This window comes from Ruditapes philippinarum, unplaced genomic scaffold, assembly GCF_026571515.1.
Source record: "Ruditapes philippinarum isolate M1 unplaced genomic scaffold, ASM2657151v2 ctg205_1_1_1_1, whole genome shotgun sequence".
Taxonomy (NCBI): Eukaryota; Metazoa; Mollusca; class Bivalvia; order Venerida; family Veneridae; genus Ruditapes; species Ruditapes philippinarum.
In genome coordinates this window covers 146651-172476 of record NW_026856740.1, presented here as the reverse complement: position 1 = coordinate 172476, position 25826 = coordinate 146651, and the positions used below count along the sequence as shown (strand labels likewise).

General features: G+C 30.2%; 2 protein-coding genes across 3 annotated transcripts in view; one reads left to right on the top strand and one right to left on the bottom strand.

Moving 5' to 3' along the window:
* LOC132747561 (uncharacterized) overlaps positions 1 to 2941 on the bottom strand; it is a 50480-nt gene extending 47539 nt beyond the window's left edge. For both annotated transcript variants that reach the window (XM_060736970.1, XM_060736971.1), the window contains exon 1: positions 2927 to 2941. The gene's annotated coding sequence lies outside the window, so the exon portion shown is untranslated. The remainder of the gene's footprint in view (positions 1 to 2926) is intronic.
* Positions 2942 to 7521: 4580 nt separating this feature from the next.
* On the top strand, positions 7522 to 22091 carry LOC132747562 (uncharacterized). The gene is made up of 18 exons (XM_060736978.1): positions 7522 to 7862; positions 9388 to 9490; positions 10153 to 10250; positions 10848 to 10958; positions 11418 to 11507; positions 11987 to 12178; positions 12849 to 12947; positions 13503 to 13589; positions 14102 to 14306; positions 14628 to 14735; positions 15120 to 15224; positions 15638 to 15817; positions 16207 to 16502; positions 17111 to 17526; positions 17861 to 17986; positions 18315 to 18416; positions 19361 to 19489; positions 20097 to 22091. The coding sequence occupies exons 1-18, from the start codon at positions 7732 to 7734 to the stop codon at positions 20276 to 20278; spliced, it is 2760 nt and encodes a 919-aa protein (XP_060592961.1). The 5' UTR covers positions 7522 to 7731; the 3' UTR covers positions 20279 to 22091.
* The last annotated feature ends 3735 nt before the right edge of the window (positions 22092 to 25826 follow it).

Here is a 25826-nt window from a genome sequence, read left to right as displayed (position 1 = left end):
TAAGTACAACAAATATGATTCTGTCAATAAAAAGTCATTTTTTTTAAGATATGAACTTACTGTGTAAATAGTGTAGCTTTTAATTTAGAAATCCAAATACTGGTAAAGCGTTTGCTAAATGAAAACTTAAACGTTCATTTAAAGTGGATTTATATTTACAGAAATCGTTGAAAAGTGTGCTTCTTTTCAAAATTGGGTTGGATTTTTTCAAAGGCCTTTACGTCATAAGTGAAAGTTGAAGTAGCGTGTTTAGTTATTGCCATTTAAATCGTTTTTATTGAATGTGTGTTAGTCATTTAATATAGACAAACATTGTCATAAAGTTTACTTTGTCAGTTTTATTGGCATAAAAAATGAAATCCCATTATAGCTGTAAATTATTAAACTTGCCATTTTCTCGTATGAAAGGAACTTTTATACATACAGTACATATATAATAAAGAACCCTTTCTTTGAAATGAAAATGTCCAACAAGATATAGTAATATCCGATCTAAAACAACTCTTGTAGATTCATATTGATAAAAGTAACTTTCCGTCAATATTTGCACAGTGATCTTCAATAAAGAAGCATAATCATCAAGGAGTTAAACAGATGCATTTCGTGAATCACTAACTTGACAAGTGCATCGTCAGCCATGGTTAAGTAACGGAATATACCGATGTTAAACGAGTTCCGGACAGAACGCTAGGAATTCAATCTTTGTTAAAGCAGCATGCCTCAAGATTCAGGCTAATTTTCATGAATTTTCTTTTAATGTATTTAGAAGTAAAATATTCCGAAGTGAACATAGAAAGTAATTAAAATAATGCAAACGGCACTATTTTACCCATGTAAATTACAAAAAAGAGGTCAAAATATATAAACATATCCCTTACTGCGGTGGTCACGCAATAGGAATATGGTACTAAATGCTGAGAAATCAGTCATTAATCCCAGATTACGTATAAATTATTACTTAAAGCTTGAATCTTTTGACTTTTATTAAAACTTAGTACTTTTTTCTCAATTTTGATTTTCTTGAAATATGTTTGCCTCATCTGGAGGCATGCAGCTTTAACAATTAACGTCGTTGCCATGGAAAGTGAAAGGATGTAACGCATCTCTTTTCAATATTTACACCGTTGTTAAATCTAGTAAGCCAAAGATCATTTAAATGAATTTCATTTCACAAGGTTAAATATATAAACTAATAGCAATTTTATCAACAAGAACAAATCGATACAATATCTGATCAAGAAACGTTATTAAAAGATCATATATTGGATATTCATAATGATTGACATATTAATTAAAATTATCCAACGTAAATATGTCTTCACGGGGACGTTTCTTTTACAACGCACATATACCCTTTGAAGAGAGAAAAACATAAAAAAAAGCATGGTAGGGCGGCATTGTAAGAACATACTTTAAGTGTTATTACAAACACCACTTAACTCGACACTTTCATTGATTATTTGGAATTTCTTTCTTTAGTTTGTCATATAGTTTAATTAAAGACAAACATACCACACTTAACTAATCAAATTAATATTCTATAGTGGCATAGAATACGAAACGTTTCAATTTTAAATAGATTCTACATTTTAAGCCAAAGTTCTTCAAAAATGCTGTCTATAATCAATACACCCATGTTTACTTTATCGAAAGAGTTGTTAGTGCCTATAATAGAGGAGACACAAAGAACAATTGGATAGCAAAGATTCGAACTGTAAACCATGTTAAAGAGTTTAATTATTAATTTATTATAACAACAACTGCATAGGGTCTGTTTTGTCTGAATTAGGCCAAAACAAAACAAGGTAATGTTACGGTAACTATAACCAAACCCACACATCCAAAGAGTCACAAAGCTGCCTCTGCCCCTTCCCCTTGCCATTAATCCATAACTTATCTTTAAGTATCCTTTACTGGAGGAAAGTAGTCTAGTACTGGTGTAACTCTCCAGGAACGATGGTTAGGAAACTACCCGCCTATATGACTGAAATACTGTTGAGAAAAGGCGTAAAATGAAACAAACAAACAAACAAACTAGAAGCTGAACCTATTTGTAAGCCAGAATTAAATTCATTTCTATTTTGCTGTGATGTTAGTGTCTGAAACTGCTTTTTTAAGAACAAAGATACCCGTTATCTTCAAATGTATGAAAAATGGACCAAGTTGTATCATATTTGTTTGTTCTTTCAGTGTATATATATACATATATTATTGTGAGCTAGTTATAGTACCACTTCTAACTTATCATTGTTTTAAACAAAGTCAAAGCCATGTTAAAAGTTACAATGCTTTTAAGCAGCATACAAATTTTCATAAAAAAAATTGAAAATGTATTCAAAAGTAAAATATTGTGAAGCTAACAGAAGAAAGTAATCTGCGCATAGCAAACATAAATAACAAAGTAGAAATATGGTGATAAATATTGCAAATTTAGTCATTAATCGCACATAGCATGTAAATTATTACTTAAATCTTTTTACATTTCTTGAAATCTTAGCACATTTTTTTTCAGGATGATTTTCTTGAAATATTTTTGCTCATCTGGAGGCACGCAGCTTAAATAATAAAACATTTGACTACCTAAACTGGAGTTAATGAGTTTCTATTAATATAATTATCTGTCTCCTTTTCATTTTATATTGTTGGTGTTAGTTTTATTTATACATTGTACAATGACAGTTATGAAAAGGTTATGAGTAAACAACATGGATTTTTTATAAACAAACATGCACCATTAACAAATATTATTGTTTTCACTTTACATATATTTAGTTATAACTTAACCATGAAAAATACATTACGTTGGAACAGTACAATATGATTTTTTTATTGCGTGTCATCATAATAATATGAAATGTCAGATGTCCTTTTACAATAACCAAAAATAGAAATAAACAAGGACAAAATAAATATAAATAACACTTACGTGGAAACTTCACTGCACACGTGTTTTTTTTTTTAATTCCACAAACGTATACAAACTATTTTAAGTATTTTACATGTCTACACCATTTCATTAAAAAAATACAAATTACTAGAAGTCCTTTTACTTATCAAACGTAATGCTATAATTCAATCACATATACGTATCTCCAAAAAAGGTCACAAATTTCCCAACAATGTATTTTTTATATTTCTCTATCGTGCACTATTTATCGGAATATGATTTATGTTTCAATTAAAATCGCTGCATGCGACTTTTCTTACGAATTGTCTTATATTATGAAAACAAACACAGTATTATTAATCCGCGTTTAACGTTAAATCTAAAACCTTTGTACATGACTATAATCCTATTGACGTTCAGTATTAATAACTAGATTTTATTGTATGGATGAAGCCTGTATATAAATTATTAAGTAAACCGATACGCCGGCTTATTCAAAAGTAAGACGCGAGATTGTCAGTCTTTCGAAACAAAAGATGCATTATTGCCAATTATTCCGTTCAAGGTAATTAAAATCTCGACCGGGTTTTATATAGTTCAAATGTCTTTCTTAAGCGTGGTATTTTTAAAATTGTTTGTACTGAAATAAAAGCCATTTTATATTTAATAGATCGGTTAGTGCACGCATAACATCAAAAATAAAGTCTTTGTATTAAAGTATTTGATAATGAAGTGTATAGTCTTAAATATGACTTGGCATTGTCATTTTTTTCAGGACATTGGCAAAGCTATATTTATTTTTGCATAGATTAAAATAGCGTTGTCATTATAAAGGCAGAGTTTTTCCTCAGCTAAATTAACTTGTTTCGCTTAAGCACAACTTGGCAATAGCAATTAGTCATATCCCGGAGTGTGGTTAGTACAACTTAAAATAGTTATGACTAAAGTAGGGCTCGAACCAACTGGGTACCAGTACAGAAGACGTTACATCCAGTTTGGCTTAATTTTATTACTTAAAATTGATGTAGGAAGACTATAGGGTTATTATACGCGTGTCTAGCTCAAGATCTTATATTCGACCTGCGTTAACTAAATGAAAATATAAGTAAAAAAAAATCAAAATACTATATTTTCATTGACCTTTATATTATATACTTCCTGGAATAATCACTAACGTATTGATATTACGTCATCAACGTTATCAACGTCATCAGCGTTATTTTGGATCACATTTGCTTTCATTCTTTCGGGTCGTATTCGTGTATGGCGGATTAAACCGTAAATTTAGCAAAATGTTAAGACTAGAATAATAAGAAAAATAATATGAAATAATTGAAGAGATAATAATTTTAAATGTCTTTGTCATGAAGGAATTAACAAAAGTCAAGTATAAACATATCATTAATTAAGTAATAGAAAAACATGCATAATCTTCTTGATCTTTATATGTTTACAATTTATTGTACTATATAGGATATTAGCGTCAAATGTTATAAAAATATTACGCAAACTTGCTAGGACATATCTTGTAAAGGTGATAATCTATTGTTCAATTTTTGTATTTCAAAGTATTAAAAGATATTAAAAGATACAATATCATAAACAATTATTTATGATTTCTGATAAAGTATTTACAGTTCGGAGAAATTAATATATTTTTCTTGTAGAGTTCTTCCTTGTACATAGGTATTTTCATGATGAAGAGTAAGTTTGTTTTCATGAGAATATTAAAACCATCCAAATGCAAAATTGGCATATTTTTTAACGATAGATTCAATGAATCAGTATGAGAAGTCCCCCTTACTTATTCACTATATAATTTCATGCTGAAGAACAGACGACCAATTTATTACCAAAACGTATTTAGATATTTTACGGACTCCTTTCAAACTCAGAAAAGATGTGAAATCAGTAAAAAAAAACATATAAGGAACTTATAACATATAGGCTCTTATGTTTTCATGTTCATACGAGGTCACTTTATGCTCCTATATAAAGAAAAAGTAATATCTCATGCTCCTATAAAATGAAAAAGTTAACTCTTATGCTCTTATAGAATGAAAAGTTAACTATTATGCTCCTTAAATATCAAAACGTTTACTATGCACTTCGACATATCGACCTTTTCCTTTCAAGTAAAACTTTCTTGGCGCTCGATATTTCATAAAAGGGAGAATACTAAAATGATTACAGTTTTAAAACCATTAATCAGTTACCTCCCTTAACCGATCGTTTTTAAACCTTTAACTTTAATTTCATTTCATGAAACAGATCGTATCCAAATAAAAATTATAACTCACTTAATTAAATATGCGACAGATAAATATAATAAATCTACTCATGCCTATTTTCTCAATATACCAATCAAAATTTTTTTGAAAATCTGTTTTATACGGAAACTACGGAAACGAATACTGACCCCCATTATATTTATCAAAATGAAGACATTATCAGTAATTTCAAGTAAGTTATATAGTTAAACATATATAAAATGACTTAGTCTATAAGATATTTGTAAAATTCATTCGTAACACGCCCACGTAAAATTAAAATTATCTTTTTTACTTTAAACAAAAAAATAACTTTTACGGCTTTGCATGTTTGGAAATTATAATGCTTAATAAAATAAAGAAGTCATGGTTTCCAACAATAAAAGAGAAAAAATAATGATATGTTTTTTTTTAAGTTGATATCATGAATGTGTGATTTAGATGATCTTTAAACACACGATAAATTAATTTAAATCTTAAACGTTTGAAACAGTTGACCCGGCCAATATTTACTTTCAACCAATAACTTTAATCAAGAGTAAGCGACCAAATTCACAAAAGCTGTACATGTAATCGCCGCACTTACAGATTAGCTTTAATCCATTAAGAAAATGTATAGCAAGTTTTAATACCTAAATCTATTATGCTGTAAGAATTGGGAAAACGAATTTACAACTTTAACGCTATTTAAATTCTACTTGTTACTTCAGAACGCTTGTATGTGTAGAGAGACTTTGTCTGGTAGAAGTTGTGTTACCATGGATTAAGCGGAAGTTCTTATCAAAAGCAAATCCTTTTAAAAATGTTTTCTGTAGATAAAATATTGAAAGGACCAAACAAGCTTCTGTAGCAAACTTTAAACGTATATGTGACATCATTTGGGACTTAAGTTAGAAGATTAGGGATAAAACAAAGTGTCAAGATGTGTACCCGTTTGTTCGGCAGAAAGTAAGTGAATTCTAAATGTTGAGAATGATTAATTGTTAAAAAGTTTGCATAATCATATTTATTAAATTACTGTAAATCATATACATTGCATATTGCCTTTTCTCCTTTATAATAAAGTCAATTTGAAGGTTATTGCGAAAATCTTTGTGTTGTAATTCTTTTAAATATTTTTCCTACGATTTAAATAGATTAAAGGTTTTATAATATATTCTTTTCAGTTCTTTTCCGACTTTGTATCGAATTGTTAAAAAGAAATGTTGTTATAAATTTACGTTTTATTTTCTTTAGATAAATTTATCTGTGTACATTTGATATGTTTATATTACTTTACAGATCATTATCACCATTCTTTAGAAAACATTGAGAAATGACCTTGTTTAAATGTTTATTTAGGTCGAACACCACTAAATACTTTCCCCCATTATATTGTTTTACAAAGTAATACTTCTAAATCAAAAATGTTTTAAAGGAGAAAGCGTGTGAAAATAAATTGAAAAAGTAAAAACGTGAAATTAACGACATGGAATATATACTTATTTTCTGAATTTGAATGCCACATGCCCTGTTTAAATGTTTATTAGTAGGTCAAATACTACTAAATATTTTCCTTCCGTATAAACTAATCAATCATATTTTTATAAAGAAAAAAAGATCTTGAAGCATCGTCTTAATAGTTTAACATAAACTACGACTTTTTCAAACTTATATTTCTTAAGCAATGATCTGAAGAAAATAGTTTTGTCCTAAAGAACTAAAATTATGAACCTTCGAAATTAAACATATGAAAGTGTTACTTACTGGAGACCCTTTTATACATTCCTGACAAACACTTACTGATTTTCTTTTTTATAATAAAAAGCGACCTTCTATAAATGCATTTATTTAAAGTCCGAACAATACGAAACAATGTGCATATAATACCCTTCTCTTTTATGCAAATGAAAAATAAATGAAGGTTAATTAAACCGGTGATTTTAATTTATTTTTATTCTTATCTTTTTGCGATAATGAATTCAAAGTATTTAGTGTAATGAGTGCTGAAATGGCAGCTTAGTAATTGTTCTATTGCACAGAGATTTAACGCGAGATATGATCAAGGGCGATGAAAGTAAAAACAAAAGGGGTGGGCATAAATTTTCGGTCATTTTTACTCAAACAAACAGTAAACGACAGTACGAGTTTAATAAATTCTCACTGGAATTTTCATTGAAAATAAAATATAGGACCAGGGAGTCTCAAAGAAATAAAGAAAAGTGAAGATCAAAGTGAGATAAATTTCCAAACCCATTTGTTACAGGTGTATATGGACAATCATTCAGTATTTTAACGATATATTGAAACTATATAATGTTCATACATTTCTCTAATGATTAATTTTTTCAGAAATCGTATTTTAATGTTCAGTTTTTTCAGGGTTGTGTGTCAAGTAACAGAAAACATCGACGGAGAGTTTTATATACGTGTATTGCATATTTAGATGACCGATTATGAAAACTTAACCAAAAACACGCATAATTGAAATGGTTTTCAATAACCAAGTCATGCATGAGTGCCCAAGTTTACGTTTGCTCCCAAGTTTACGTATGCTCGAATATTGAATCTATATTATCTACGACATTGTGAAACATGACAACTAAAACCATGGCAACAAGTTCACAGACTTTGAAGAAATCGATCTTAAAGAAACCGCCAAAAATTGAGTTTACATCTTTGAAGAAAGACAGCAGAGAACTGTGGCGAAAAGCCAAGAATGTTAGGTATTCTAAACGAAAATGATTGCTCCATCTATATTTAGTATCAAAATTCCATCAGTACTTAGTTCCCTCCCTTACTTTTGGAAAAAAAGAATAAAAGAAATGCTTTCCATTCATAACAAAAAAAAATTAATGGAATAGATGGGCTTCGTGACCAAAGAGTTATCAATTCGAAAGCAAAATGACAAAAATATATTTGAAAACAATATTCTATAAACCTACACGAATATGCATTTACAGGCTTTTTGGTAGTAAATAGACGGTACTTGAGTAAATAGTAGGGTCTGGAACAAGTATTTGAAGGAGTTTTGATTAAGGATTACGAACCCTAATGAACATGTTTGCAAGTGGCCATATTGGTATCTCCTTAAATCATGACGTCAAAGTGGAATACACCCACTCACGTGACAATACTGTCCTAAAAAAGAAATTACGAAACCTGTCGAATGAAGACGGTGGCTCACGTTATTACCCGACTGATTCATTAAGGTTCGTAATCCATAGGTTCTCAGATTCACATTTACAACAGAAGAAAACGAATTATGTTGTGTATATTTATCTTTGATATAGACCGGCGATGGATGAAGCGGATTCTGAAAATCTGCAGAATCTAGAACGCAGGTCTGCGAGGAAAAGGTATCATGTGACCTGACCACGTGTTGCACTTTTTGTTTGATCATTTGTGTTCGACTTTGAAAAATCACTAAATGTAATGGTTGTTGCACTTTTTGTTTAATTATTAGTGTTCGTTTTTGAACGTCACAATATAAAAAAAGGTTGATTCAATTGCATTTGGTTTGCACTTAATCAAACATGTGTTGTTATTATTGATGTTGTTATGAAGACCTTTTCTGAAAGCTCGTATTTGCTTATTCACTATAACACTAACATTTTGTATATATTTATTACGAAAAGGACACAATTTACAAATGATCACATTCGACCAATACACTGTTAATAGACACACTAGTCAATAGCTTATTTGAATTGTATTATATTTCTAAAAGGAAGTCATGCGTGGAATTAGTGTGTCTGCCTGTCAACACAGATACATCGGGTTCGATCACTAGCAAGGTTACAGCAATGTTTCGTCATTAATGGCATCATATCTGATAAGTTCAGAAAGTGGAATATAAAAAGGCTCAATCTAAAATGATATAATTTATTTTACAATCGAGTTTTAATGTTTAAAATTAACTCCAATTTTCGTGTAAGGGTACTGTTTTTTTTCTTCAATTTTACAAACGTACATTGATACTATTTAACAAAATATTAAAACAAACATTGTTACAAGAATTAAACTATTTTAACACATTAATATTCAAAATGTGTTCTCTTTTTAATATAATAAATGTAACTTTAACGCCATTAAATAAATGTATTTATAAATTCATAATGGCACACGACTTTTGTTAAAGTAATATTCGTATTTCTAGCATAATTCCACAATACCGTTTCAGTACAATCCAATATGTACACATAAAGTATTGTGCCAAAAATATTACTTTAACCTATCTATGTTGTTTAGCCTAACGTCTGGGTTGTCAAGGAAACCAAACGCTATGAAGATGAGGATGGAGGTTGACAAACTATGGGAGTCCAGTCAGCTACTCATGAAGAAAGAAGGGTTGGTATCTTTAACCACTAAAAAAATCCTATTGCAATGAACGTTTAAGTGAATCTATCATACTTAAGATTATACTCTTCGTTGCTTCCGTCGTGTTGAAATAGAGAAAAAACGGAATCTCTATAGAACGCCAAAAACAGTGGTAAATATGAGAAAAATGCTGCCTCGGTCCGAATGAGCCAGTTCATGACTCATGGACGGTGCTACCGTTTACGACCCTAACACTTTTTTCAAACAGGCTATCATTATATTATTACTTGCACAACCTGTTGGTTCTTATTAAAGTTAAGGAGCCAATGGTGTATCCATACTTTTCTATTTTTAGCGCCCATGGGTTTTATGGATGATACGATCGTAAACCATGTTTAAATCCTAAAATCCAATTAATATTTTATTCTGTTCAGTTAATATATATACTATAACATGTCAGACAAACCATAGAGCACTCTTTCCAATTAGATTGATGTTCTTGACCATGATGTAAAACAGAAAAATGATTTATCGAATTATTACGTTTTCTGCATCTATAACAAACTTGTAAAATAGCATGTTATTGTTTCATAGGTGTTGAAAAATTGTACAAATAGTAAAAGACAATGGACCTTTCTACACTAGACATGCTATATGATCATGTAAAATGTAACTGGATGTATTTTGATCCTTCAGGGACTTGCAGAGGACGACATAGAAAAGTTAAGAAGAATTATTAAAGAAGCTGTTGATATGAGTAGCCGAATTCGTGTGCTCATCCGAGAAAAAGACACGTAAGATATTATAATAGTATAATATAATTTATAAGCTTATTTGATAAGATAATATAAAATAATATAATAAGATAATATAATAAGATAATAAAAATATGCATTATGTTTGTCATAATTAAACAAAATTTAATAAAATTCAAGTTAAATAACTAAGCTTTAGTACAATTCTTTAAACATATCCTTTAAAATATTTTATGCTCCTATTTGATACTAGTATTAATAAATTGATAATTACTATGAAATGTAAAATCAACATGTTCTGAATACACACAGAGATGACATGTTACGTTTTAAACACTATATGTTATCATAGTTTGATTACATAGTGTCATTAAAAAGGCAGTTTTTTAAGAATAGACCAAATTAATTTATCAAATTATAAAGAATGCAGTGTTTCCCAAAGATAGTTTATACATTCACTTATTCAAATAAGACATGTCCAGATTTCAAAAATAAAAAGATAAATAAATTTCCGTCATAAAAGTATTTTACTCAAAATTGAGCATATTATATCTTTAAAGAGATTAATCAATACAAAAAAAAATAATTTATTTAGCGGCCTATAGATAAGTATGAAGTATATTTAACCTATTGTAGATATACAGATGAAGATGTTGTTGGCCATGCAAAGGATATAAACAACTTACAGCTGTTTCTACATAATGTAGTGGAGATCTGGACAAAAGTTGATGACCATCTGAAAGAGAAGTATATATGCATTTACATTTTATATCGTTATTCGTAAAACGACGATTACTTACAAAGAAATTAGATTTGCTTAAAATGATAAACAGACGTTTTCGCTCTTCCTTTGTCACTAAAGTTGAGTAGTTGAAAGTCCTAACATATTGTTGCAAGAGTGTTTTAATAGGTGTAGTTGAAAGTCCTAATATGTTGTTGCGAGAGTGTTTTAATAAGTGTAGTTGAAAGTCTTAACATAGTGTTGCAAGAATGTTTTAACAAGTTCAATAAATGTTTCTTTATATTAAAATTCTTAATATGTTATAACAATATACATACAGACATAAATAAAGAAATAAGAGATAAAATACTGAGGTTTGCAATTTGAATAAATTTAATTAGTCATAAAAACGCGTTAAATGTATTTTGTGACCCACTTTCAAGTTATTTTTGCAAATGCCTTTTATGTTATTATTTATTTTTAAGATTTTCTCACCGAGTTATGGCAGAAATGATGGAACTGGCCACAGATATAGCTTCAGTCTACGGAGAAGTCATGTCTATATTTCTGCAAAGGTAATTCATACATTTTCTCCCCATACAAATACTTAAAGAAAAAAACACCCACTTCGTTGGTACATTCGGAAACGATAAAACCCTGCATTCTAACTGTTGTTCAAGGTCTTTTCGAATATTGTGATTAAGTAAGGAACCTTGTGGCAACATGATTTCTTCATGTTATGACAAGGGCATGATCAGTCGCAATTATACTTGTCTATCAATATCACAATGAAATCAATGATTGGGTAAAAAGCTAGCAAAAGCTTGAAATATGACCGTTCCATGTTTCAGGATTATTTCTACGCTCGTATTATGTGTTGTTTTTTTAACAACACTTATATTGGTCGTAGATAAAAGGATAGTTTTTTATTTTCAATAACCGTTAAATTTATCCTTGACAACATTTTTTATACGCATTGCCAATTACATTGTTTTATGATCAATAACTATATATATAACATAAAATTATTTGACATTATTTTTATGTTAAATAGGTTCGGTCTCGATATTGTACCTTTGCTCCGTCCAGTGCATGGTTTGTTCTACAGTATTAGTATCCACTGTCGATACCATTGTCCGGACATTGCCGAGGATGATGTCAACGAGATGAGGGCATTGTATAGCAGCTTTCTTACCGCAATGTTGAACTTCATGAAGAGCACAAAAGTCCTTCTGAAGAGACTAAGGTATCTTCAATTTGCCTTACTAACAATATTTGTACACGCAACCCCAGATCAAATAATTAAAATTATTAGGTAAAACATATTATAGGTCAATATCATATATCATGAATAACAAATCAATTCTTGAGTTGAATTTTAAGATAATGTTACCACCAAATCATCGTTATCGAAAAGTAAAACCTAACTCGCCTAGAATTAAAGATACTTGCAACTCCTCTAAAACAGCTAGAAAATTGTTTTAACAATAATGTATTTTCTTTCTTCATAAAGAAAACAGTCAGAAAATGTATGCTTGAAAATGACGTAAATCAATATATTATATATTCATTTTTCAACCTATGCATGTTCTGTTGTTGTTGTTGTTTTCTATTTCAGAAGGCCACATTGGAAATAAGATATATATGATTGCTATTGTATTTTCTTAATGTGTAACCACCTTTAAATAAAGATATTTAAATAAAGATATTATTATTATTATTAATTAGCATCATCAAAATCCATGAAATAATTATCATCAATGTTGATGAAATACATTTTCAGACAATATGAATAAATATGTTTCATAAAGGTATCCTTTGAAGTAAAAACTGAAGGTTTGAGGTTTATTTTTTCTAATATATAAGCACAATATATTTGATAGCCCATGCATTATTTTCACGGTTTACTATTTTAGATTTGACACCGAGATTATTGCACAAAGAAGGCGACTTGTTCAATCAAATATATCAGCTGTGATTGAAGTGATGCACTCCATGATTAAAGATGGTCGAATGTAAGACAATATCTAGTTTATACGGAATTGATTTTACCTTTAATATGTAGGAAGCTATGGGTTCATTGACACACATTTGAAACCGTTCCTTGATTCAACACCCTAAGCAACCAGTACTAAGCAATGAGTGAAAAGTTTATTGCTTTTAAGAAACAGCGGCTTTCCCCTGAGACAGGGTTTGAACCATCCTTGAGGCCACATCCCCTAGAAGCTTATTTTCTATCGTTTGCATAAACGTTGTGATATGTACCTTGTATAATATTTAAGATTCATTAAGTTGTATTTACGTTCAAAATATTAAAACAAGAAAAATAAGGTCTATGAAATGTATACACAAATATTTTTAAAAGACTGATTCACTTGTAAAAACCATTCAAAACAAAAAAAAACTCATTTTAATGCTTGAATACGTCGATCCGTGATCTTTCTTTGACTCTTTAGTGCATCGTATATATCCATATTTTTGCTTTCAAACTGAAAATGGTTCTATCATTCTCCAAAACACATGATTTTATATGCTTTTAAGTGACTTTCATAATTATTTATTTTACACAGGTGCGCGGCTGCGGAGTATGTAGACACAATAGAAAGAATAGGAAGCTTGTGTACTGACATTTTCTTTGTCGTCGGCAAAACATCGGGGTAAACTGTTAACATTATATCGTTATTGCGGGAGATTTCAATTTTTTTTGAGATGTGTAGCCTATAATAAAAGACTTAATTAATTTAATTGAAATATATTTTATATTGATTTAAGAAATTTATTTAGACTCTCAAATAAAGAAAAGTAGACGTTACAACGATGTTAAATAATAAATCATAGTGAAATATATGTTGAAATTTATTTATTTTAAATTACGTGGTTGTGAATTGATTTCATCTGAATATGCATTTAAACACAAAGCAAAACTTTTTTGAGACCATAAACAGCATTTTATATAAATGAGTATTAAACAATTGCGCTGGTAAAAAATATCAATAAGGTATAATTTTGACTGCCGAAAAAAATCAGTCTTCTACCTTATTACATGAAATATGTTAAAATCTTTAACAATTGGGCACTTCTAAATGAAGTTTCAACAGTGTTCATGTATACAAAAATTAACAAAATTTATTTAAATGATTATAAATGGTGATTGTGATAAAAATGTCAGGATAGCAGAACAGCTTGAGTTAGGAGAGGGGGTATTAGCTCTAGAACCAGCGGAAGTGCTCGGGGAGATATGCCACTCTGACGTCATGAGATGTCCTATAGAGCAAAGACCTGTTGTGCTGAAAAATCTCGAGATTGACGATGGGTCTTCATTTATTACAGACGTTTTTGTCCAAACCGGAAGTACATTCAACCCTTCTCAAAAGGTAATATATATTTTATCATGTTTTAAAGGAAACGAGAAAGACTCTTACGTAAAAGCATACTAGTATTATTGTTGCTACGAATATTTGCTTATCATAATCAAAATATTAGTTAATAAGAGCAAATGTAGTATCATGGCTATAGACAGTCATTAAATGTCAAATCTGTAAATGTCACCTATTTATTGCTCTATTTTATTAAACATGACATTTGACTAAGTTTGTACCTTTTCCCCCATGAAATACCTAAAGTTATAACATATTTTCTTTAATCTTGATGCTCTCTTTTATAACTGAAATAAATCTTTACTTTACTTGGCACAGGTCACATTGCGCATGCCTTTCTCCGGTGCAGCGTTTCCGCCAGGAGCGGTTATCAAAGTGAAACTGAAAATAGGCGAGGAATGGTATGACACTCCAGGCATTATAGTGGTTAGTGACTCTCGTCTATCTTTAAGACAAGTTATTTAAGTAAGACAGATATTCACCCAGATAACATGATATTGGTAGATCCTTCCGAGAGCCAGAATTTAATCCATTTCGTTATTTGTTTTTTAAATGCGTTAGGTGATTATTATATCTCTGTCTCTCCCAAAGAATAAGTTCCTGTCTGTTAGAGCATACGATCGTGAATCGCTTGTTTTTTTTGCACCAACAATGCGTGCAAATACCATATTGATATAGTAATGTTTTTTGTAATTTTAAATTACCATGGCATATATCGCAAAATATAAAACAGTCTCAATCGTATTTATTATTTTCAGTTATATTCATGATAACAGTTAACAAATCTTACAACGTCATGTTTTATTCTAGCGTGATCAAGGTCCAGATTCTCTTCAACTTTTACCAGACGGTGTTATGAAAGTCAGCATTAAAAATCAAAAGAAAGACAAAGAAAAAGTCCCTACCCCTGTTACGGTACACTATTTTCATACTATATATTTTACATAAAAACATAAAAACTTCCTTTATTGTTTATGATATTAAATTAAGCTCCTAATATTTACACTCTATATGAATTCATATACTTAGCAAACGAGCATAACAATTTGAAAATATGATAGTTCGTTCACATTTACTAAGTAATCGAGCACAATAACTTGAAAATGTTATAGGTCATTCAACATTTATATAATTCGACGCCGAAATCCGTAGAACAAACAAATTGGACTGTCTGAAAACTTAACATTAAAACACTTGACCTGGTGGGAAGATGTTTTGCAAAATGAGAGTAAATACTATTGTAACTGTTGTAAACATATATTCCTTGGTTTATCTGGTCTAACATTTCCAAAACGAATTACAACATGGTCACTTTCTTCTTCTAACAGGAGGAAATGATTGAGTTCAGCTCGAAGTATATGCAGGCATTTGTTGCAACTATAGAATACATTGCATTGATGAAGGAGCTCTCCCCATCTGGATATTGTTATATATGTCCCGAGGACGACAGAGTCAGACTGAACTTTCCCGAAGATTGTGTCTCTAATTTAACATCACTGGCATTCAAGGTAAAGAAAATATGCAATTTAAAGGTGTTTTTTCGCTGTTTTTAACCTATATTCATTGTTTTGCTAAAAGGACCTCTTTATTCTTTTCCTTATTGATCGTTATGAAAAAGCTTTTCGAAATCTTGTAAAGCTACTCAAAACTTTGTCTAGACAGTACAAACACATTCGATTGTATACTTGTCGTATTTAAAACAATACAAATGTATATAAAAGAAAACGATCATTCAAAGGCGTATGATTCTACATTAATACTACAGAAAAGAAACATACAAAATATACTGATGTGCTCAAATGAATTGATAGATATACAGTAAGAAATTTGACAAATGTTTTAATGAAGCCTTTAGTTTTGCCTTTATTTCCTATGTTTTGTTTATTTTTAATTCCAGTTGATTCAAATAAACCGAGCAAGGATGTTTGATTACAAGGAACAATGTCCTAATTTATGTCGTAACATCTTGGCTATGTCAGATATACTCAAAGTGTATCATGACGACAACGTCGTATTTATGAAACCAGTTATGTGTCATTTGCCTATCCCTAATGACATCGACGACACAGAATCAGAAATTGTCATCTTCCGCTCACGTGATGACGGTGAATTGGAGCTTATACCAAAACGAACAGCGATGTTATGTCCTTCTTCACAAAACTGTTACACATTTCAAGTACAGAGTTTTAGCGGGTGAGAAATTCATTATATACTGAATTGTATGTCAGGGAGATAAATTATATTTTGAGTCACGATTTAAATATGGCCAAAGAAAGGTCTAATGGCCACCATAAATAGATGAACAGATTCACTTGCAATTATTTTATATGTGTTATACAAGATTGCAATAGAATCAAGTTCAATGATAACAAACGAACAAATGGATTTTTAAGTTGATTTTCGTCCTATTTAATGCAGCAATGCGACTGAACGATGAAACCTGAGGAACGCGTATCATCTAACGTAACAAAGTGTAGCGTTGGAATTAAAATGTAGAACCCAAACAAACACATTGAAAATGCATGGAAAAAATCTTGGGCATCAAAATTTGTTATTACACGTCCCTCCCCTTCTTTCACCGCTCTTGTGTCTTCTCCTGTTTTCAGTTTTGTGCCTTCTGGGTGCCCTGATGGTAAGACTGGATTGCATCGGGAATTGCATTCTGTGAACGTCGCCTTGCTTTGTTCATCGTTGTTCTCATTTTGTTCACCTTTTTTAAGAACGCATGTTGAAGGGTGTTCTAATATTAATGTCCTCTGGGACAAATTATTATTTTACCCAGGCTTAATCTTACATTTCAGAATTGCAATAGGGAAGGTAAAAAAGAAGAACTTAAGGAAAAATCGTGCATCAATTGTAGAAGAGTATGAACTTTACACAGAAGAGGCGTACATTTGCAATATTCTCACATTCCTTGATAAATCTTTACTACATGTGGGTCTAGTCAAGGTGTTTTGTGAAGTTGTGGAGAGGAGGTTTGTCAAGAAAGCATTGAGAAGAAGAACAAAGGAAGGATTATTTGAGGTCCCTGGAAGCCGTTCACCAAGTATTCGCCTCAAGAATGAGGATATAATTTGTATAGAGATGGAGGGGAATATACAGCGGATACGAGAAGTTCCGTTACAAAATTATTTCATTGTTTTCCTTGTTAGTGCTCGAGATAACTACAGAACGTTTTCTGTGGAACCAAGGAAAGATCCCGAAAACAGAGCCTATGGTGAATATATATTTTGATTTGAACAAAAATCTAGATGGCTTATTTAAAATTTTCACGATTATTGTAAACCATAGGATTATATGTTTTACTCACTTCAAGATTAACTTAAAAGTCGCTAAAATTAGCTCCTTCAATGTGACTATAAATAAGACCAAATCGAGAAATAGACAGCTGAATTTTTGTAACTTTATAAATTTAATGATTTTTAATGAGTGCAAAACCATGTTGTTTAAAAGTAAATTTCTTGATATGATGTGGTAGATATATGCAGGACCATGTAATGATAAAACCAGAGGTCTTATTGATATACATAAATAACTCTTTTATCATACAGGCTTATTGAATTATTACAAAGACAGCGAGGATGATCAACCTTTCCTCCATAGTGCTCACATCGACGCCAACAAATATATGATAGGGCATCTTGACCGTGCAAAAACCGCTCCAAATACAGCCAGAGGTATGTTTGTACAAATCATTCCTATTTTAAAGATTCGGATAAATAAATGATTAACTATTTGAAAACAGACAAAACAGTTAACACAAATTACAATATGTGCTTGAATTGATATATTCATGAGTTATATGGTACCTGAAACATACGTAAACAAACTACCGCTGATATGTTTTTAAATACAAAAATGTACGCATAATTAATCAAAATCACTGATTATTCAACTAAATGGAAATGCAACAGCTAGATATTAGAAGTGTGTCTTCGCTTGACTATTAAATAAATTTCATGCTTTATCGCTTGATTTCTTTTTAATTTATTTTATATATTAAAGGACCAGGGGTGATGACACCAAAATCATTTGGTGGATCATGGACAACTTCTCGACCAGCAACAAGATCGGCTAGAGAATCAGTCAAATACAGAGCAGTCTTTGGTAAAAGAAAATATATAGCATTATTCTCTGAACTATTTATTTATTTATTTCATTTATTTATTTGTTTTATTTTTATTTTGTTCTTTTAATCAAAATTTAAAAAAAATCAAATATTTTGGAATTCCAAATCAGTATCCCAATACATTTTCTGAATTGTTTTATAATACATTTATTTGTATGTTAACAAAGATTGCAAGTTATTAATGTTGTAATGAATTTATTCTACTATATCTCGTTGTAGACCAAAACTGTGTTTTAAGTTTTTGGATGTGATTAGTTGATTAAATTTTGAATTTTGTTCTAAGTGATCAAACGTTTACTATAATTGCAGGAAATGTTTATTGTTAAATCTTAAACCCCCTTTGTTCAACATCCATAGTCTTTGTTTGATTTAGCATTTTTATGATATTGATTCACGATTATTTCCTTAGCATTATCAATGTTTCTCATTGGACAAATAATTACGTTATATGCTATTATGTAAACACTTCCTTAATAAAGATTAATGCAAAGTTTATTACTGGTTGTTTAGTTTTAATATGAAGTGTTGTAGTCTAATTGTTTTTCCTTCACGTTCAAATTATGCAATGTTTACTCTTTTACTTTGTTTAATGTTTTAAAAACTGATAATGATATTAGTTTTAAAGTGTTGTTTTCATGTTTTGAGGTGAATAGTTAATAAAACTAGTTTATCGACAATTGTTTCATATATGTTTGGCGGGGAAAAAATAGAAAATTATAAAACATAAAAAAACGTTTTTCAAAGCAGTTATAATTGAATAGTCTTGTCTGGAAAGCAAGATTATTTAAAGATATAATTTTATTTAGTGAAATTGAAATGTTAGAAGAAACTGAGCAGGCCCTTTTTAAAAATAACACATTATCCTCGAAGCTGATCTCATAACTCCCAATATTTTTAAAACGTCATTATATTTATTTTGTAGATGAAGTTCCTGTATTAAGTCATCAAAGTATCCTTGCATTGTGCAGCTATCTAAAAATAGAAACAGTTCAGAATCTAGCGTACGAACTCGGCGTTCCATATGATGAAGTCATGGAATCGAAATGTTCAGGTACTTCTGCTGCTAACAAAACTAGATAACTTGGATGTGCTCATAAAACTCTAAGAAACTCATATAATCACTCTTATGTTCCCTAAGTCTAAAACAAAGTGTTTTTTTTTAATCTTATATTTTTTACCTTAATTTCCCTAAATCTGAAGTTCATGTAGTGATAATTGTTCTTGCTTCCACAGTGGCATGCTGTTCTGACATAACATGCGGCAGATAGACTATCCTATTCAAAAAGTTAAAATGAACCGTTTTACTGTGTATAATAGCAGCTTTTTCAAATTGTTGATAAAGAGTTACATTTGTTTTGACTAAACAAACCGTCCGACATCATGTTCAACCATCTCTTAGTCTTCCTTTGGCGATGCATAAGCATTTAAAAAAAAGAACTCTTTGTTAGATCTACACTCTATCATCATTTTTACATTACTGCAGAATATATACCGATTTTGAGCAATTGGTTTCTAAAAACATGGTATTTGCCATGCACAGTAAGCAAAGTTCAATAAAAAAAAATTGATGCTGCCCGTAAATGCTGGAATCACCCATGTTAAAAGTTAAGAACAACATTTTATATCAAGCATAAATACATTTTCTATCTGTTTTTCAGGTGAGCCTCCAGTAATGATTAACTATAACATTTTGTGGAAATGGAGAGGACCTAAACCAGCTAGAGAAAAGGTTCAACAACTTATTAACGCATTTAGAATATGTGGGTACTCCCATATCGGAGAGAAAATCATGAACGCAGGAAACCAGAAAAGAGCGCTAACAAAAGAAGAATTCAAATAGAAAAAAAATGTTAGGAAACAATCATATGTGCTATTCAAGAAAATACAAGAAAAAAGTGATGCCAAAAAATAAATATAAACTATAACTGCATGTTGTCTTCATGCAGAAGTACTGACGTGCCGTTTTTGGTAAAAGAAAATTACTTCCACATGCTTATGTACGCGGAATAAAAACAACGTTTTGGACGTTTACAGTTTCCATAATAATGTAAACTGGTAATAACAGTTGGAATCAGGCGATGATTTTATGTGTATGTGTATTAGAAAGGACGCATGTTGTTTTTTATTTGTAAAGTAACTATTGTAAATCCCATTTCAGTCTTATATAGTCTAATATTACTTCATTCATATATTCTTTTGCCTGTCCATATGAAGAAATTCTGAACATTTCGTAACAGTTTTTGCATGTACAAATACATGTTGATGTACAATCGACAGTTCTTCAATAGCATTTGACACTGTTGCTGAAACTCCACCAATGTTAATCATCTCTTCTTGTCAACCAATAATTATAACATTTCAATTATTATCACCCTTTATTAATAATAAAATAAGCTCAGGCGGTGACAAGATTGTGCTTTGATGTCCCTGTTTTGTCCAGATACTTCGGATGTTGCTCTTCTAGACATTTACAGTCTTATTTAGCATCATTTACATCAAATGTAAAAAAAATCAATCATATAAACTGTTAAAAACTAGAATAGAATGTTTTATTATAATTTGTTATCAATGGTTTATTTCCTTATTTGTGATATATGTATGTAAAATCGATTATGTTTTATAGCATTATGAGGAAATACTTTCATTTTGAATTTCATTGTTTCTGTGTTAGCACTATTGTGTTTATTAATTTTGGAAATAGTGTTTTATCGTCTATTTTTTTAAAAATGAATTTGCCACTAAAATGGAATTGAATTCGATCGTACATTAACACCATCCACAATGTAATTAATATACCAACTCAGTATGTGTTCTCTATATAATATCAGAGAAGAAAATTTCGCCTGCTGGTATATGGTTAGCGATTACAAAAACGTGTCATTTGTTTATGACCTGATGACACCAAAAGATGAAACAGTACACTTTGTAACTCTGTCTTGATAAGAAGAAATTCCCTTAGATAAATCTAGCATCTTTTCCTGTCTTATTAAGTAATTTGTTTGCACATGAGGAAGTTTAATCTGTTTTATCAAAATTATTTTATATGTAAACTACCTAAGTAAACCCCCGATTGTTTCAATGATGTCACGATTCAATGTACCGTCTTCCATTTAGCATTTGAATCTTTAATCGCCATCGTATATTTCTGTTGGGAAGGTAAGCACATCTACCTGGTAGGTTACATACTTTAATTTCATGCATGCCTGATCCACTCAAGCTAACCGAACGAGTTTCCAAAATGTGATTCTTCGAAAATAAGCCTCGTCACCATTTATAGTACAATAAACTCTATTCTGTTGTTCTATTTTTCACTACTGACATCGACATTGCTACTACTGATGCCTTTCTCGGCCTCACTAATGCTTTTGTTATTTCAAATGTCATTAGTGATTATTTCAGCACCAACACCATTCATTGCATTACCGTTGTTTTTACACTCAATAATATCATTGTAGTTCACTTTCAAATAATGTTTCATCTTTCTGAACAGCGTCTTTTTAACCACTGTCATCGCTCCTGTAATCTTTGCAAAAGATATCACTGTTTGTACTCATGTTGCTATTGCCTTTATTCCTTACATTATTAAAATTATTACAAGCATCACTTCTCGTTTTATTTACTTTACCACATATAGAACCTATGTTTTCTTGTCTTTTATTACTTAAATCAATTTATTTATTGTTAATATCATTGGTTTTGTCATATGTTTCACGCATGTTATCAATCATGTTGCTTCTTGGATAAGCATTGTTTTCCTTCCATGTCCTTATTTCTGTTTAAACCTTCAATTAACCGAGTTGTTGATAATATCTCATTGATCCTCTAAATATGATCTTGGTACTTTCCTTGTTCCTCTAAAAGCCGTTGTTTTTCGTCGTTGCTTAAAATCATTTTAAATATTGTGTCAACATATATTTTGGATAGAGGAAGACTGATTTACTGGATATCTAACTTAATCAAATATATTCATATATTTGAACAAAATGTAATTATATTTGTTATGAGCAGAAGTTGTCAGGTACATGTAAATACATATTGAAAACCAGACAAATTTTTATAAAGATATGCCAAATATCCCACTATGGAAATAGAACAAACTTCATATAAATTGTAAATTATACATTCATAAATGAAGTTCAAATTAATAAATATATGTGATCTAGTTTTCTTCTTATAAATCAAGGATAATGAATTGCAAATGAAAGTGGTAGTGGTTGTTGATGATGACGATAATGATGATGATGATGAGTACAATAAACAAGATATTGATGATAGTTTGTGAAATTCATGGGCGAAATTATCTGAAGCGTGCCGATGTCTCGATACAAAAGGATGCATTATTTAATCAGGAACGTACACGTAAAACAATAAATCACTTTAGATAATCGTTTAATTTGCACATGCATATTAAAAAACAAGTCATTAACGGTTTCGATTAATCAAATGTGTGTAAAGGTCATACCTTTAAAACTAATGCATATCGTCTGTTTGCACTAACACGTGCACGCTTTAACATCACGTGCATTTACTAACACGTGACAATATCATTTTTAAGGATAGTTGCATTTAATTGACTCATTAGTTTTTTTATTTAGTTTTTACATTATTATTATTATTTAAGGAACATCATGCTTTAGAAGCGAATGTGTTTTCTCTTTCTTTTGAAATTGCAAACATGAAAGTAGCGCTAATTTTGAAATTATTTGTTATAAAAAATCATAATGTAAACAAAATAATATGTTGACTTAAATTTAAAATACTAAATTACTATTAATGTATTTATTGTCAAAATCAACAGAAACACATAATAGTTCAAGTAATTACATTAATTTATATCGTAGAAACTTTTACAGGACACAAAAAAAAATAAATGAAAACGTTTGATTAATTCAAACAAAATCAGTCCTGTGGCATAATGGGCCTCTTATATAAAAAAAACCTTTTAACACAAAGCGGTATATTGACATTTGTATTACCTTAATGTACTTGACTAAGAGAAATTTAAAATCCAATGGGAAATAGAAAAAAAAAATTATGTTAAAGACAAATGCAAAATTATGTCTTTAGATGTTAGAAGTATATAGCAGATGGATGGTGATCACAAAGGTGATGGATAAAGTTATAAAAGGCAAAATCGTTCATACCTTTTTAAGTGCTTTTATTCAATTCTATACGAAATCTGAATAAAAAAATATTCTTCATTAAGATATATCTTTTATATAAATCAACGATATGAGCACCTTTCAACACCAATACAATTTCAAACTGTCATCACCATCATCAACAACAACACATATAGTAGAAACAACAAATCAACAAAACAATAACATTGTCATCTGATTCATAAGTGATTAGAATATCTGTTTTGATTTCATATCATCCAGCAAGAGTTTGATAAATATCGTTATATATCTAATGAAGTAAATGTTTATGTGAATAATGCGTTTATTCAATGCATGTTTAGTTATTAAGAATGCGACATCTCGCTGCCTAAGTGCATGTCAAGATTTATAGCGATATTATAATCATTAAAAAAATCGCGCGTTACTTAAAATCTCTGATATAATTTCAATAATAATTTAAGTGAATCAGATGAAAGAAATGGTAACACACATACATTAAATGTTTTGGTTGACGGGTTTTGTTGCACTGTAACATGATTGCACCTAATGTTCCCTACATTTTGATAAACTACTAGCATCAAGGTAATAAGATTGAATGATAAGAGAAATATGGGTCGTCCTACACTTTGGTTACTGAACTCCTGAAACGAAAATAGAGCTATGCATTCCTCGAATATTATAAGTTAGACAAAACGAAATGATTTTTTTCACTTTAAAATTTGGAAGTTCACCAAGACTACGAAATCCCCGTAGTAAGTTTCGTTGTACTATGATATTCATATGAGTTTTTGTTAATTGCCATCAACTATTTTACATTTATAAATAGACAGCAGTTTTTTCTCTTCTTGTACTAAACATGTTCCGCAATACTTTTTTATTATTGGGTAATTTGATAAAAATTACTGATTGGTGGCGATTATTTATAATTTTTCAATGTTATGGGTGGTAAACCATACAAATCAAACAGTATGTCATAATTTACGAATTACGAATCTGTTGCAATTACAAACTACTGATAACTGATTGTGCCACATAGATATTCGTAATTCTTTACGTTACACATGCTGCGACATAGTCCATGATACATCTAACAATATTTGCACAATATGTTACCATTTTTACCGCTATACATTATATAACAATACTTAATAATCAACATGTATATTCGACATTGACCGTTTATCACTCTTTAGACTGCATTAGATTCAGACACACATATTTGTAATAAAAGCGTGTTTACAGAACAGAACTGACTTGCTTGTATATATAAATGTTGAAATATATTATAAAGTAAAGAAAAAAATCATTTTTTCATGTCAACTTGCTTTAATTCCTAACTCAAATGGACCCATTTTAGCTAACATGACCCCTTTTAGCTAATATGGCCCATTTTCCTGTCACTGTGTCACTTTACCAATTTTCTCAAACAACTGTGAAACCATTTCAATTCAACAATCTATAAACTGACACAATGACCTATAAATGACAAGGATTATTCAACAAGACCATGAAACGTTCTCATTAAAAGTCAATTAGAATTTTTACCAACTTAATACTCATCTAATTGGATGCAACAGCCTCATATTAAATCTAAACTATCTCTATGAAACATTTATACCCCCATTTTAAATGTGTTTCATTGCCATTGCGCATACTGATAAAATTCACGATAAGTCGTGTTTCTTCTAAGAAAACCATAAAATGCAAGCAACCGTTTAGTCATAGACATTTTAAACGTTTAAAATGTGACGTTAAATGCATTGAAGACAATTAAAGTGGTGTTATAAAAATAATAAACCAGACCTATCACTGCGAACGGCGGTTGAAGACTGTCGAAACGGCTTTTAGTGGGTTAAAACGTTGGCAAGAGAAATAACCATTGAAGTCACATTGCAAACTGCACACTGAAAAAAGTCATTATAAGACACCAATCTAATTTAAGGATCTTAATTAGCAGTATGCAATATGAACGCCACTAAAGTACGTTTTTAGTAGTGTGGAATCCAGATACTCTGTTAAACTCTCTAATGCTGGTGATTAAAATTAGTCTGCAAAAGTTTACCGCATTTAATATCACAATTTATCTGTTGATGCTTTTAAAAATTAAAAGCTTTTTGCAGGACTTTTTAAATTTTTTTCTTTTTATTTCTTTTTAATTTTTTTCTTTTTATTTCTGTTTTACTAGTTTTATTATTATTATTCATTTAATCTTTAACCAAACCATGATGCAGGATGCCTATACAAGATAAGGCACGTGAGTTTAAC